We start from the raw sequence: 15,299 nt of genomic DNA, 5'->3' as shown, positions 1-15,299 counted from the left end.
GTAAGGAAAGGTATTTAAACATCAACACAAAATGATGGTCAGATAATTGACCACATTTGTACTGTAATCACTCCTAAATTAACCCCGCTGCATGAGGTTGATTGTGCTATGTAATGGAAATGATTGGACCAAATTCCTCTATTGAGCCACAATGGAAGAATGTCGAATATTAATGCCTCATGCCCGCACCGATCCACCCGCTCATCTCCTCTTACAAGTCAAAAGGTTGAGGTTTCCACAGAATGTTGTATCTTGCATGGTTGAGTAGTAAAGTCCAACATATTTAACTCTGACATAACTCAGTACCAGATGTTTATAATTGAAAAGCAGAGAGCATTCAAATCTGGACAGCGCTCCTCTTTGGATGATAATGATAGCCGTGACATTAAGATCTGCTGGCTGTTTCTTATGCCTGGTTTTAACAGGTTTTTTTTGTAAGTGCAGCTCCCTAAAAACCTTGTCTAGGTACTCAGAGCAGAAGGAAAGACAGAAAATGAAAGAGAGAGAGAGAGAGAGAGAGAGGGAGTGAGAGGTCCTCAGGTTTCACAGCTGCAGACCCAGCTCAACCCTAAAGTAAATGGACTTGAGGAAAGCCAATCCTAATTGATTCCAAGCCTCAAAGCTCTTTAGTAAACATTGTGGAGCAATGAAAATGACTTGTTATCCTAATTCATTGGATGCTCACACTGTGTTCAGCACGGCAAAGGAACAGCTATTGAAAGTGAGATTAGACTGATTTTGTTTGGTGATTTCGTCTCATTCTGAGATTTATTCACCACCGAGCCCCATAAAGTGTGTCAAAATTAAAAGCTTAATGGAAATGCAATTATCACACACACAAACCTTACACTTATCTGAATGTCTCTAAAGTTTTTGTAAATAAAACTAACATTTACACAGTAAAGAAATATTTAGGTTTAAATTATTGTCTTTTCTTAACAAAGACACGGAAAATCGAACCTACTGGACTAAACAACAAGTAATCGAAGGTATAGCCTTGAGTAGGCTCCCTAGCTCTCAATCTGGACAGAGTTCAGCTAGCCTGTGAAGTGTCCGCCTAGTTCTGTATGTAGGAAGTTCCTGTGGAGAGACCCTGTGCTTAGTCTTTGGTTGGCCCTAATGGCTTCCTGTGGAAGCACTGCTTCTCAGTGGAGGGGTTTCCTCAACCCATTTTCCTGCTGATGTGAACATTTCCAGATCAGTTTTCTCTCGTGTGAATCTACTCATCCTATTCATTTGTCAGGATTCCAGCATCGTAGTAAACAAGCCTCTGCAGTTTCCACTCATACAACCGCTGCTCCGGGACTTCTTCAAATAATGTGCAACAGATAACTGCAGCTGTGCCTTTCTGCGGCTGAAAACCACTAACACATAGCATACCAATTCTGGTTTTTAAGTGATGTGTTTTTTGTGTGTGTGAGCAGTAAAACCACCAGTCTCTCAACGAATCAGTGAAGAACGTGTGATCATAAAAGACAGTGATGAGAAGTGGGGACTCTTTAGCAAGGTGAGGAGTTTTTAATGACAGGTAAACTCAGGTGAAGCAAGCCCAGCAAAGTCTCTGTTACAGGCAGTGATTGCTTCTCTTCCAAGGGGATGAAATTCCACCCCTGTCCTCGACAAAGAGCCTGATGGGGCGTCAGTCAGGCTTAGTGATGGGCCATCCAATATTCACCAGCTCCTCAAGCTGTAAATCTACACAGAACAACCCCGACACAGTACAGGCCTATAACACTGAGCCGTATCAATGTCTACCTAGCTTGCTACAGGCCTGGTTTGCAGTAACGAAGATTGGCACAAGTTCGGGGGTGGATGGGATAAAAGGAAAGGAATAAATAAGGTCAGTATAAATGTTTGTGGGTTTAGGATCATGTTGCTGATATGCAAAAACAAAAGGTTGTAGATTGAAAGATGTGAAAACAGACCGTGATAGTTTATAAAATCAGTACCTCACACAGTCCACATCATCAGGGTGTGATTATGATTGTGATAGATGCTGCAAACTCCATTAACTATTCATTAACCTCTAAACACTGCAGGTAAATACTATACACATTGCTGTTAATATATATAGTATTAACAGCAGTATGTTTATATTATATATGCTTTATCAGCTATTAATATCCACCTGTTTGCCGAAGTGTCTAAAAAAGAGATCGGGTTGATAAGGCTGTCGCTGGCATTCCCATACAGTGAAACTATTTTAGAGGATTGAAATGCTAAACCGTTGTAAAGTAACGGCTGAGGATTCAACAATGACCTCATCTTATCCTCTGGGACCCTCTTTGGCATGCTTTGCTGTGGGACAATATTGAATGAACAGCAAAACATGAATCGTCAGTCCCACACACACTGCTCTCAATGTAACAAAACACTGACATGACCTCAGAGACTACGGAGGGATGACAATCGGCATGGACACAAAAGGGAACAGGCTGAGCTTAAGGCTGTCACTATAACGGGACGCACGTGAGACAAGAGAATATACTCTGACCATTGCGCGACACAGATAACTTTCTGTCTGTCGGCAGTCTCTTACAGCACTTCTTTCTAGCCCGTGGTAACAAAATGCAAAGACAAAGACACAAAAATTCATTCATTTTTTTTCTGGCCATGTTGACTACTCACCCTATCTGTCTATTCGTGGATGGAGCCTGAGTGATGACAGAGCTGGACTGAGGAGAGGGCAGGGCTTGCTGGATCACTATGCTGGTATCATGGTTGCCCATCCGTGAATGAGACTGCTGGTGCTGGCCTTGGCCTGCCTGGCCATGCAGTGAGATGTTCTGCAGAGACGAAGAAAGGGAGAAAGCAAGCAGGTATACAAGGTTAGGAATTTGCAGGAGTTGCACAACTTAAGCATTACAACTGTTTGGCCTTGAGGTCCGTACACCCAGCTCGCATAGGTAATGAGGAACTATGTAAACTCATCATCTACAGGCTTCACCTGGTTCAATACATTCCAAATAAAGTGGCACTGTAGGTAATAACATATATCCAAGTTCAACTCATCTTGGCATTAAACAAATAAAAAGCTGAAGAGGCAAACATGAAATAGCCACTGGCAATAATCAAACATACAGAGGATGATACAGACAGTCACAACCTTTTATATACTACTACTACTATACTAGTATATCAACAACTCACTCAACTACACATATTGGAGTGTCTGTATATAAATATGTGACTGCTTTATATTTATCGGCCAATAATGCTTTCGTTCTCTGCCATTGTGCTTTGCACTTCCAAAGAGTCTTGCTCTGACTCGCCTCCTGCTGACTTTGCAGAGCCTCCCATCATAAACCACATAGGCTTGGGAGGCTAGACGTGGCTGACCTGAGCACAGACAAGCTCCAGAGCCAAACCACACAGACGACAGCTTATCTTCAGCGTGCACTGCACATCTTCCTAGACACTAGATAAGCAGTTTGTCTTGTGGTGATTTGACTAGTACCCATGTTTCAGATAGAGGTGCCTGAGGGCAGATCTATAATGTATAAATGATCACGTCTATTGTCAAATGTTAAAGCTCTGCAGCTGTGCTCACATGTGAGAATGTCTAGCCGGGTCATTTATTGCCACCACAGAAGTCGACTCAGGGGTCTGTCTTTACGTCTCTTAACGTAAGAAATAAGACTCCCACCCTGAGGGATGGCCAGAGAGCTATTTAAAGTTAAAGATGGAGAACGTGATCTCTGTCCTTCTCACCTGCTATGGGTGACAAATCTCTACCTGCTAACCCTGCCTGTCACTGTAAACAAGACCGATGAGGCTCGGGGATCAGAGAGCGTGGTGTCTGGGGCACAACAGGGGCTGCATGTGCAACACGTGACAACACTTTGGATGAAGAGAAGCAAAAATGGCAGAAATATCCCAGGTGTACACATACCTGTGGTTATCAGCTGTTTAACAAAAAAGCCCAGTGCAGTTACATGTGGTTTAGGTGTTTTGAATCTATTAAAAGTGTGTGCATTCGTTCATAGTGTGTGGGCTGTTGTTAGTGACATGACTGATAGCATCAGATAACAGTTCACAACCGCCTGACCTAATCCCTGTAGGTGGCTGTGGCTGTGGGTTCACTTAGGTTTTTTTAAGCCTACGGATTTGTACTCTACTTGGCGGTACCTGCTTACTGTCCTCTTCCTCCTGGGCTTTGCAAAACTCATGCTCGATAGAGCAGTCCAGTTCACTGAATAATCCCACCTCCTCGCAGTTCTTCAAGAAACGTGTTGGTGTGGGTGTCTGGTCTGGAAATCAAAGAAGAAATCACCAGGTTTTAATATTAAAATCAACTTTATAATAGGATCATAGTGTTTGTTTGGTACATACAGCATGATGGCAATAATCAATGTCAAAAGCCTACAACTGAAAGAACAGGCAAGCATGCAAAATAAGGAGTTCAGGACTTTGTCACTCATGTTTTCACCCTTTTTTATGCTAAATGAATTTCCTTATTTTCTGGTGGGTTGATTTGTTTTACACTGTACTTTCAAACCTCACTCATGTCTGCATCATGTTAAAATGCTGTTTACGTTTATCACGTTAATGGAGTTGTCCTCAAAAGCTAAAGTGATAAGAGAGTCTACACAACGTAAAACACATTGTTGGTAGGCATTTGCAGCAATTTTAAGAAGAACAATACTTTCATTCTGGTTGGGTTGGGAGAGGGAGATACCTCCCTTGACAGCCCCATTTCAGCTGATAAAGTACAGATCCCACCTACCGAGAGGGGGTCTCATTTGTTGAGCTCTATCAAGCTGCGGTATTCAACTTGATGTTGTTGGGGGTGCACGCAGATCAGGTTTCAGATAGTTGAAGGTGATTTTAGGATCAGGCTTGTTTCAAAGGCTAAAAGCATACTTCACTGTGTGTTTATCCATTTTGGCTAGACTGGAGATGGACTCAACTTGTTATCATGATCTGTGTAGCCAAAATACATTTTTACTCCAAATGCACTCAACATGGCCAAAAATGTTTCTGCCATTTAAGACACTAAGAAAAACTTTAACTCTATTTATAAAAAGTTTAAAGTAGTTCATATGAATAAATACAAAAAATAGCAGATGCAACAGGAGGCTAATATTAGAGGAGCAATTGTGGCACTGAACAGAAAAGAGTAGACTATTTTTGTGACGAGCTTAGTTCATGGTACCATGTGTGTCTGACTTGTAACTTACTGATTATTTTATCTGGAGTTCAAGGTCTCGGTAAGAGAAATGGTCAGCGCTGCAACTCAGACAACAGCCGATAAAGACACCCGGCCTAGAAAATCTGATCCCGCTGTCCACGAAGCGTAAATAATGAAGAAGGCACAATCTCGGCAGCGTGACTGCAGCAGTTCAAACTGTCGTCTAATGTGGCAAGGCCATTTCTAGGAATGGAGATCTATACTTATGGATTGGCCTTGGGTTGACACTGTATATACAGTACACAATCTAAGGATTTTATGTTCCTTTGAACAGACCAGGGACCCGCACACCCTAAAACTTCTCCGTACTGACAAGTGTGATAACAGAGAAAAGCACAAGAGGAGGAGGAAGAAGAGGAAATGTAGCCTAACATGCTTCTGCAGTCATACATCAGCGTCTCTCCATCTGATTGAAGTGTGCATAAGTGGCATGCTGAGCTGCAAATTATCTTGTCATTTGATTTACATTACTGTAAACAACTGGTACAGACATGCCATAAAGTTTTCTGATGAGTCACTAAGGCACACACACACACACACACACACACACACACACACACACACCTGCATATGAACCACATGTTCTCTGTGAACCCCACAGAGGAACCGTGCGTCTGCATCGACGGCAGTCGCTACTCACCTGATAGCATGTTGTCATTCTTTATGGAAGGGAACTTGAGGGTCATCTCATGTTTGTGCCGATGTATCATCAGATGGTCTTCCGTGGGGAATTGCTGTTACAGTTTTAAAAAGTAGGATGCTAAGAATTGTATGTACAAACACAAATAAGTGTAATAATTAATAGAAATGTGGACAGTTACAATTCACTGTGATTCGCCATTTAAAGAATGTGTCCTAAAAAACAACATCAGAGTAATTGTTGACTTCAAAGAGAATCTTTTTCTATAGATGTTCTTACACCCACAGCATTATTTACAGTTAGTGTTTCACTCAGTTTCTTGCTATTCTGTTTCACCGTTATGCGTGAGGCAGTAACCTACTCCTCAAGTCTCCTCAATGTACACCTCTTCACATTACAGGCACACACATACACACACAGACAAACACACACACACACACACACACACACAGTGTCCTGTTGTGTTGTTTTATCTTGGCACCCTCACCTGAGAACAGCCAGGAGCGTTGCACACGAACGGCCTTTCCTGGTCTGAGTTCATCACTCTGGCCGACTTCTCATAAAACTACAAAAAAAAAAAAAAAAAAATCAAAAGAAGACAGAATCAAAAGAAGAAAGCAAGGAGACAAAGTCGGTGACTTGGGTTTCGCTACCAGAAAAATATACTCACTGTATCATGCTAGACACAAAAGTGCTTCAACACATGAAAAGCTGTGGTTATTTTCAGTATTTTTCAGAGTCATTTAGCTAAACTGTGGCAAAAACTTACATGCCCTGGGGGAATGTTTGATTTGCCAAACTTACATGGATTTCTTTTAATTAATATTGTAAAGTATAACCTGCTCTAAATCCGTTCATGAATGGCGCCTACAAATACAGCTACACTCCTTCTACATTTCTTTCTGCCGGGCCAACTGTATCAATAAAGGTGCATACATTTGTTTTAGTTTTTTTCTAGAGACAGCTGTGATGAGTTCCAGCTTTAACAACATGAGAAGCGATATTTGAAATTTCCAATCAAACAACATTGCCTTGATGAAGCCACAGTTGTTGTTGTTCTCACCACAAAGTGACAGAATTTGGTTTAGCAAATATCCAGTAGTGCTGGTCTGGCAACAACTACTTTCCAGTATTAATGTGACAAATCCATTTCAATGAATCCATTGAAACAAAATCAACTTTAAATGGAACACAAGTTCACGCCATTCAGTTTTGCCAGGTTTCGGTTGTACAGTGGTCATCTACAGATTTAATTTTAGAGTTTTTCAGTTGCTATAAACTTCATAGTGAGAACACAAAAAAAGTGATGACAGCATTGCATGTGAGAGATAAAGATGCAGTTTATTTATTCTGAAAAACAACTTTACAAAGCACGAGTTAATTTTACAGCTTATTTGTGTGTTATCTTAAGTTTAAATCTTTGCTTTTGGACTAATAGCTCAGTAAACTGGAGCCATGGCCATGCATCATATCAAATGTGTTTTGGCTTCAGTTATCATTTTGAAAGTTTTAATAATTTAAAGTGACACATTTTCCCAGAAAGGCCTCACACCTGTGCTAGTATTAAACCGAACCACAAATCATAAAAATTACAGTCTTACAAAGTCTGTAAATATTATCGTATCCCTCTGTGCGCTTACAGACAGCAACTCGTGCAAATTCGAGCACAAAAACATCAAGGCTGCATTCTGCATTCACTTTAAAACTATATTAAAACATCTTGACTATAATTATAGCATCATGTGCAAATAAGTCACAGGTGAACATGTTGTGCTTGATGTGCACTTGTGCAGCATGTGATGATTACTCACAGGTAAATATTTAAGCCAGAAACATGTACTGATTACATCCTGCCAATAGTAAGTAAAGAAATATCTAGTTTTAGGGATGAAAAGTAGAAAGAACTACATAACGATTTATAGAAATAAAAGTCAAGTCTTCCTGTGTATAAAGAAAACCTGGTTTAGAAACCCCATGTGTCTAGAATACTTGCATTGTGCTCTGCATCATCCAGGTGCCAAAGGTTGGCACTGGAAGTTTGGCCAGAACCTTTGCTTATTTGTTAAACAATGATTTCCTGATTGAAATTGTTATTTATAATTGTGTACTGTGTTTAATTTAGGCAATTCTTGGTCAGATGTTAGTGTTAACAGCAATAATACACACATATGTTAGTTATTCAATTAAAGCCTTCCTACAAGCAAAAATATTTTTCGCTTATATTTTACTTCACGTATTGGGGTTTGGCACTACAAGACAGGTTTCTTTGAGCTTACCTTAAAACTTAAAGATATGCCGATAAAAATTTAAATTGAGTTTTTTTTTTTCTTTTTGTGAAAAATAAGCAGAGTAAATTAAAATGTCATCATTGGCAAAAACCTTTAGATCATCAGCAAAGTAAAGAAAAATTATTGTTTGTATTCTTTAGACATAAGTCTGAGGCCAGACCTCTGACATCATATTTGGTGACTACTTGGTTCAGTTCCACTGAGTGTCTTTTAATTATGAGCTCTTTTCATTGTCCAATAAGATGCAGTGTAAACGACCACTGTCACTAACAAACAACCTCTGAGCATACACCATATGCTAGTACAACAGATTCCAAGCACATTCCGACAGATGTTTTAACAGATGTTAAGGGTGGATGACAAGTGTTAAGGTAGTCTTTATTAATCCCCTTCTCCCAGCCACACTACACCGCACCGCCTGCTCCGGCCGGCGCTGTGATCGTGGCAGGCGGGAAGACTGTGAACAATCAACATACAGGTCTTTTGGTATAAGACACATACAAACATGGAATCAACATTTAAACTCCATACACAAGGGTTCCAGCTGGACCTAAAGATGTTGAAAGTGGACGCTGATGTTGCAGTCTATTGTGCAGATTAAGAATTTGAATTAAGGATAAAGCCAAACCATTTGAACGGTGCCACTGCTCCAATCACATCAAAACAAACCATTTGAATGAGTCTGCTGAGAGACTGGCAATCACCAGCGTTAAGTCTGTTGTTTGTTTATCATTTCTGTTCTTGGTGATGACTGAAACATCTACAGTATTACCGCAGTGATACACAATCCAGTATAGTTCTTATTCACTAACACACGCTCAACAAAGTTCATTACTTTTTCACCTCCGTCATCAATTCACAACAACTGCAACATATCCAAAACTCAAGTCAACGCCACGTCACGCGTCAAGCATGAATACCTTCATACATTATGTACATGCGTGTCTTTTCATGGGTACAGACTATTTCCTCAAGCACAGTCAAAACACTCAAATATTGTGTTATGCTAAGCAGTGCTGTTTTCCTAACAAGCTGTACTTCATGACTGAGCCTGCAGAACAGGGTCTGGACAGGGTCTCTCTGTCAGAGAGCAATGAGCCCCGCTCTCTCTTTCTGTCACCAGTTAACTCCATCTCTTCTACGGGGCCCCTAAAAACTCACCTGGTCTCTTTTAACACAACAAACACGACTAACACTGCTTATCCGAAACCTCAACCCAAAGCACACCCGGCGTGACGGCAGGTATTAGAACTGGTGCTTCGAAAAGCCCGTAGACATGCTGCTTATTACTCATGTCTTGAATCAACATTTTGTGCCACATTTAGTCTCAGATGCAGTTACGTGGGACTTTCAGCTGCTTGAACAATACTTGTTGCTACAGTCATTTTTTAGGCTCTGTTCTTGGTCTCCTGTACAACTATGAATGGATATCACCAAACTGCCAATGAAAAATATTACAATGAAAATATAACTTTTAAAACACATGCAATTTCTTTCTTTCGCCTTCCTGTTCCTGTTTCTAAAATGTGACTTTTACCAGGAAATTCAAACCATATGAAGCATAAAACTTTAAACCATTAATTCTGTGAATGCCTCTGTGAATTATAATAGCTTTCACACTTCAAATTATCAGTACTCAACGCCCTTTCCTTGGAAAGGCCACTTGGCTCTTAATATAGATGTTTTAGTTTAGCAGAGGAAATTTGGTTACACTTTACATTAACTATATCCTGATGTGTGTGAGGGGAAGGATTAGGGTACCGCGTTCGATTTCAAGAGAAGCTGGAGAGGAATTCTCCAGGTAGACTGCATTTTAGAATTTAAACAACATGTTAAGGAGCCCCATATGCAAAGGCATACAAGCACAAACATGTGCAGCAATTCACATCTCCAGCTCCCCATAGCCTGGGCCTTTGACACTACAAGTTCAAGGCAGGATCACAGAGATCCCTGAGGTAAGGAACATGTACCTCTTAGGCAATGTCTGCCCTGAACCTCTGCTCTTGAACTCAGCTTGTGACAAAAAGACTGCCATGAGGTAAACCTCAATAACTAACAATTATGTTCTCTCCCAAAATTCAAAACACCCAATTCAGAGGGTCATTGTGCCACTTATTTTCTTACTCTGAAAAAGGTTTTATACCACAGCTGTAAAAGGAGAAAAACATCCTACAATATGTTTGTGCCAAAAAAACAACAACAACACACCATTACATGCAACAGATATTTAGAGACAAATGAGACCTCTGTGGCCAAACTGTTGATTGGACGGTGTGATTGCTGTTATAATTCCTGTCATTTGACCCCTTACATTGAAACAATCATTACCAGTTCACCTTGAGCACATGCAACAAACATCAACAAATAAAATCATTGCAGGTCATATTTCATTGCTGCAATCAGCCGCTGGACAGAATGCAAACTGCACATTGTGCAAATTATACAAAAAATTAGATGTGCCTTAAGGTTACTGTAAGCATCCAGTAAGCCACTTTTTGTAATTAGGCCTGCTATTTTTTTACATTTTAATATTGTGAATTATTTATTTACCTTCAGTAGTTCGTTCATTCCATCATTTCAGTGGAATAGTAGTAAAACTTAGCATCTTAATGCACAAATGACAACCTGCTTTATTATCATTACATTACAGTTTCATTATTTCCAGTGGAGGTTGTAAGTTACTAACTCTTCTCGATCTCAAAAGATAAATGAAAACATTTATTTTCTAGCAAGATGAAAATGTCACACTTCTCCACAAGCTTTTGTTTACATGGGATTTAACTTAGTTATTACTTAAGTACGATTAGTTCCTGATTTGTAAAAGCATTTTTAATAATGCCAGTCCTAATTCAATTACAGGAATTGCCATCATTAAACGTAAATACCTCATCAGACGTTATTAACACAGCCATTTAAAGCGACACAGTAAAACTGAAAGCACACATGACTCTTTAAAGCGGAGGGAATGAGAAACAAGTGCTTATTGATGGCGCGGTCACATAAACATAATGACAGCGGGGAGTCATCAGATGATTAAAACCTGTTTCTTTCTTTCTTTCTTTTCTTTCTTTTCTTTTTTTTTCAAGTCGTACAGGCACAAAGCGCGCCTCGTCAGCACAACCTTCCTGGAAGTAACCCTCAACATCTCAGCGGTTAATCATATATCGACAGGCCTGCAGAATGACGTAATGTTCCTCACAGTGCTGTTCAAAAGAAAAGGGAACATAGGTTTCATAGAAACACGTGCATCCCTCTTTTATTTTTAATTGGCATGACAGCAAAAGCACTGAGCTATCATTTTCCCCAGACGATCCCTGGTGAACCGCAGCGCGCAGAGAGTCCGGGACAAGCGGCTCTGTGCATCCCGAGATGGGACAGGCATGACAATGATGCAAGGATTCAGCTTTTGCGCTTTGGGGCTAACACAAACCCCTGCAAGTCGTGCCAAATGGATGCGGGGTGCAATCAAAACGCGCAATTAGCAGTGACACTGTCTGTGGTGAATTCCTGCAAACTGCCTGACAGAGCAGCAGCAGCAGCAGCAGCAGCACTTGACTCCGCGTTCAACTTCAACAACAGTCAACAGGGAGAGGAGACGACGCACGGACGCCGAAGTGAGACGACAGCGCACCGCTGAGATCAACGTGACATCTTCTCTCTTTGAGTTGCACACACAAAAACCAGCTCAGAACAAGACGAAAACAACACGTTCGCCGGAACAACAAAAACAAGCTGTTGCATGAGGAAAAAAAAAAAAAAAAAAAAGGCGGAGAAAAAGTAAGAAGAAGCGCTTTTTAACAAACAACAAACCTGCAGTGGCGCATGCACCGTCCCCTGCACGGCGGCACCGAGGTTCCCAACTTACCAAACAAGTGCAGACAATGTGAAGCAGTCTCTCAGATGAAACCACGTTGGACTGAGAAAAGATTACAATACGATCTATTTAGAGAAGCATAACGTCACCCTGGGGTGACGTCACGTGGGATTCCTGAACTTCTAAATCATTGCGGTGCGCGAGAGGCGGCGCGAGCAAGGGCGGAGATTGCAAACCCACTCCCAGGCGGTGTCCGTGGGTGGACGCTGCTGAACCCGGAGTGGGTGTGGCGCAGGGCTGGAGCTCCGCACATACAAATAGGCGCACCGTACTGCGTCTGCAGCTTCACAGCCAGCGTTGGAAAGTAGAGTAACGAAGTAAATGTACTCAAACAGCACACGTGCAAAATGCAAGCTTGAGTTGTGCCAATTTGTGCTGCTTCGTGCTTCTACTGTGCTGTACTTCTGCTAATTTCAGTTAGTAATAGTGAAAACATAAGCAGCACATTAGTTTGCCTACACTTTATTCAATTATTTACCCAGCTGGGAGTAATGATTACACTTTGATGCGTCACGCAATTATAAAATACATATTGTTCTGTGAATAAATAACACAAATAAACCGTAACGGTGGTGATCTTGGCTAACTGTGTGTGACATGACATGATCCAGTCACACATTCAGCTGAAGGCCTTCAAATAGTGGCAACATGACAATAGTCATTTTGACCCCTACTAATACTAAAGTCACAGTTTTATTCTTTCTGAACAGAGATTATCTTTGAAATAGTCCTTTTTATCAGCAGGTATTTGACCTGTGACAGAAGAAAAACCCACCTGCTACTAATAACATTAATGACTCAGCTACATGTCCACAAGTGGCTGACTATTTTGTACTGACAGTCATGGTCATATCCAAGTTTTTAAGCTTTCAACTTACTTTTTTACTTGGCTCCGGATTTGCTGTGTGGTGATTTAATCAAACACAAGTGAATATAAAAATGTATATTACAACCTGTATTCACTTCAGTGAAATCAGACAAATCTGTAAACCTGCAACTTTCAGCATGTTTTAAGTTCTGAGGCTGTGGGCAGTTGATATTTTTGCATTGGTGACTTCTGTATTTAAAAAAGACGACACGATGCATCTCATTTCTGATCAAATCTTACTTATTGCTATTTTTTATTGGATAGAAGATCTTTAACCTCGGGGTCAAATCCTGAAAGACTTCACATGCGTCATCACCAGGTTCACTTACAAACTAAGTGAATGTGCAAAACACTGTGTAGCTGTTCCAGGCAAAAACATCTGAAATGTGCTTATCAGCTACAGTAGAAAAGATTGAAACAGCTTTTGGAGTACAAAATGTTTATGTTGGAGCTGCATGTGACCTGCTGGTGCCAACTGGCTGTGACTTCTTGAGACACAGACAGTGCTAGTGAAGCCATCCTCGGCTCCAGGGATTAATGACTCCTCACACATTGAGAAATGTTTACCACTCGCCTGTGACCACTCCACTAGACGCACTAAGAGCTCTGTCACTGAAACAATAACGCAGTCTGAAAAGCCCTCATAACTCAGAGCTTTTCCGCCTCTGTCTTTTAACCAGAGCTTTAATCAACATTTATGACAGCCTTTTGTCTCTTTATTGCCAATATATTTCCCAACCAATCCAAACATTATGCTCCCAGAGGAGAAGACTATTAAGGTTGGAAAGAGCTGATACAGTTTGGGTCAGTGACCCACACTAAAGCCGATTTGATCTACATTATACTAAACCTTTTATTATTATGCCTTTGTGCAACGGTTTCGAGTAAGACCACCTTGAGAAGATTAGCACCGCTCAGGACGCTTTGTGTAAAAGGTGAAGGACGTTAAATAACGAAAGAGTCACATGGGTTTTTAATTTTTAAACAATACATAAAACACATTTTGAAATATCTCAATATCAATGGATGAAGTGTTAATGTAAGCCACTGTTTCGTGCACTCTATACCTTAAGAAGAGATTACTTACAGGGATGGACTTGTTGCGGTCTCAGTATGGCATTCCACATTGCAACACCTCAGCAAGACAACTATGTTGCATGCACCATTTAAACTGAATGTACAGTCAGTTTAAATGAGGCACACATTTGTTCAGATTGGTTCATGGCCGTTTTAAGCAGAGCCAGAAAGGTCATGTATTCTGGGTGAATTCCGATTGTTTACCAATTTAAAACAAATCAAACCCACAACTTTAAGTTTAAAGTAAAGTCTATTTCGAGAAAAAGCTGTCACTGATGGTTATAAATAAAGAAAGTGCTCTTACCTGTGAACCAGAAGAATCAGCCAAACAAAGAGACTGTTGGTATAATTTGATATCTGAATGACTGCAGAGGCACGTCCAAGTTATATTAAGTGTTTCATGGTTAAAGATGAGGAAGTAGTGTTTGATGAGTCTGACGTCAAGACTTGTGAACGGTTGAATACAATGCTGGCATGTTTTAAGTCTGAGGTGAACTGCAAAAAAATAAATAATTATGTTCCTAATAAAATTCTTCATAATAAAAAGATTCTTCATGCCTTGTTCTATGGTCTATCATAGCATCCATGAAAGCAGACTACTATAAATTAGTTGTACAGTCATAAAACCTCTGCACAAAGTTATGGATATGCTTATAAATTTAACTTTTAACCTTTTACGTGCAGTTGTTTAAACACTAATATTGCTTTTGCACTTAACAATGCAACATTTGTTGAGAGACGTGGGTCCTGGGACACCGACCATCACTACTGAGTGTTGTGGTGTAAGTAAAAGCCTAATACAACCAAACAAATGTGCTGGGAGGTTCCCGGTAGATAACCCCAGTGACATTCCTGCACTCAAACATTCAACCCTGTGACATTTACATTAGGTGGCTGGTGAATGGTGCTGCCTGTGTGATGGCTTATGAGATTTACAACAGTGTGCTCAGCCTTTCCAGGTATAGTACATCATGTTAAGCACGTATATCTTAATTTGGCTTCTGTATGTGATCAAAATGGATTATTAAGCACATCTGTACAGCCTAAGGCGTATGAATATCATCTGGCTGTGTCAAAATATAAATTGACAATAAACAACAATAACTTTACCACCATTTTATTTAAAAAAGTTATATTACAACTTACAGATACATGCTTTAGTTCTATTAGTAGTCCTTCCTTTTTACTTCATCTTGACATGCAAAACATTTAGTTTTACTAAAGTCAAACACAACACCAATCCATAATACAGTAGAACATCTCAGGTTCTGCTGTGTCTCAGGACATTTAGAACCCAATTAATTACACTGGGGTGCAATATATCTTTGCTCCACTTGGTGTGACATTGTAGAAATCAGATT

General features: G+C 40.3%; 1 protein-coding gene across 4 annotated transcripts in view; it reads right to left on the bottom strand.

Annotated features, from left to right (window-relative positions):
• Positions 1 to 14,275, bottom strand: part of creb5b (cAMP responsive element binding protein 5b) — a 38,592-nt gene extending 24,317 nt beyond the window's left edge. For 2 of the 4 annotated variants that reach the window (XM_026373146.1, XM_026373147.1), the window contains exons 1-5: positions 11,985 to 12,093; positions 6,319 to 6,396; positions 5,832 to 5,925; positions 4,129 to 4,250; positions 2,629 to 2,786 (exon numbers count right to left, since the gene is read on the bottom strand). In XM_026373146.1, coding sequence (XP_026228931.1) covers positions 2,629 to 2,786; positions 4,129 to 4,250; positions 5,832 to 5,925; positions 6,319 to 6,372 — 428 coding nt within the window. In that variant the 5' untranslated portion in view covers positions 6,373 to 6,396; positions 11,985 to 12,093. Of the gene's footprint in view, positions 1 to 2,628; positions 2,787 to 4,128; positions 4,251 to 5,831; positions 5,926 to 6,318; positions 6,397 to 11,929; positions 12,094 to 14,242 lie in introns of those variants that run through there. The other 2 variants (XM_026373145.1, XM_026373144.1) reach the window with 2 other exon arrangements.
• Between the last annotated feature and the right edge of the window lie 1,024 nt (positions 14,276 to 15,299).

This window comes from Anabas testudineus, chromosome 16 (assembly GCF_900324465.2).
Source record: "Anabas testudineus chromosome 16, fAnaTes1.2, whole genome shotgun sequence".
NCBI classification, from domain to species: Eukaryota; Metazoa; Chordata; class Actinopteri; order Anabantiformes; family Anabantidae; genus Anabas; species Anabas testudineus.
Note: the sequence above shows the minus strand (reverse complement) of the source record. Positions and strands in the feature narration are given on the sequence as shown.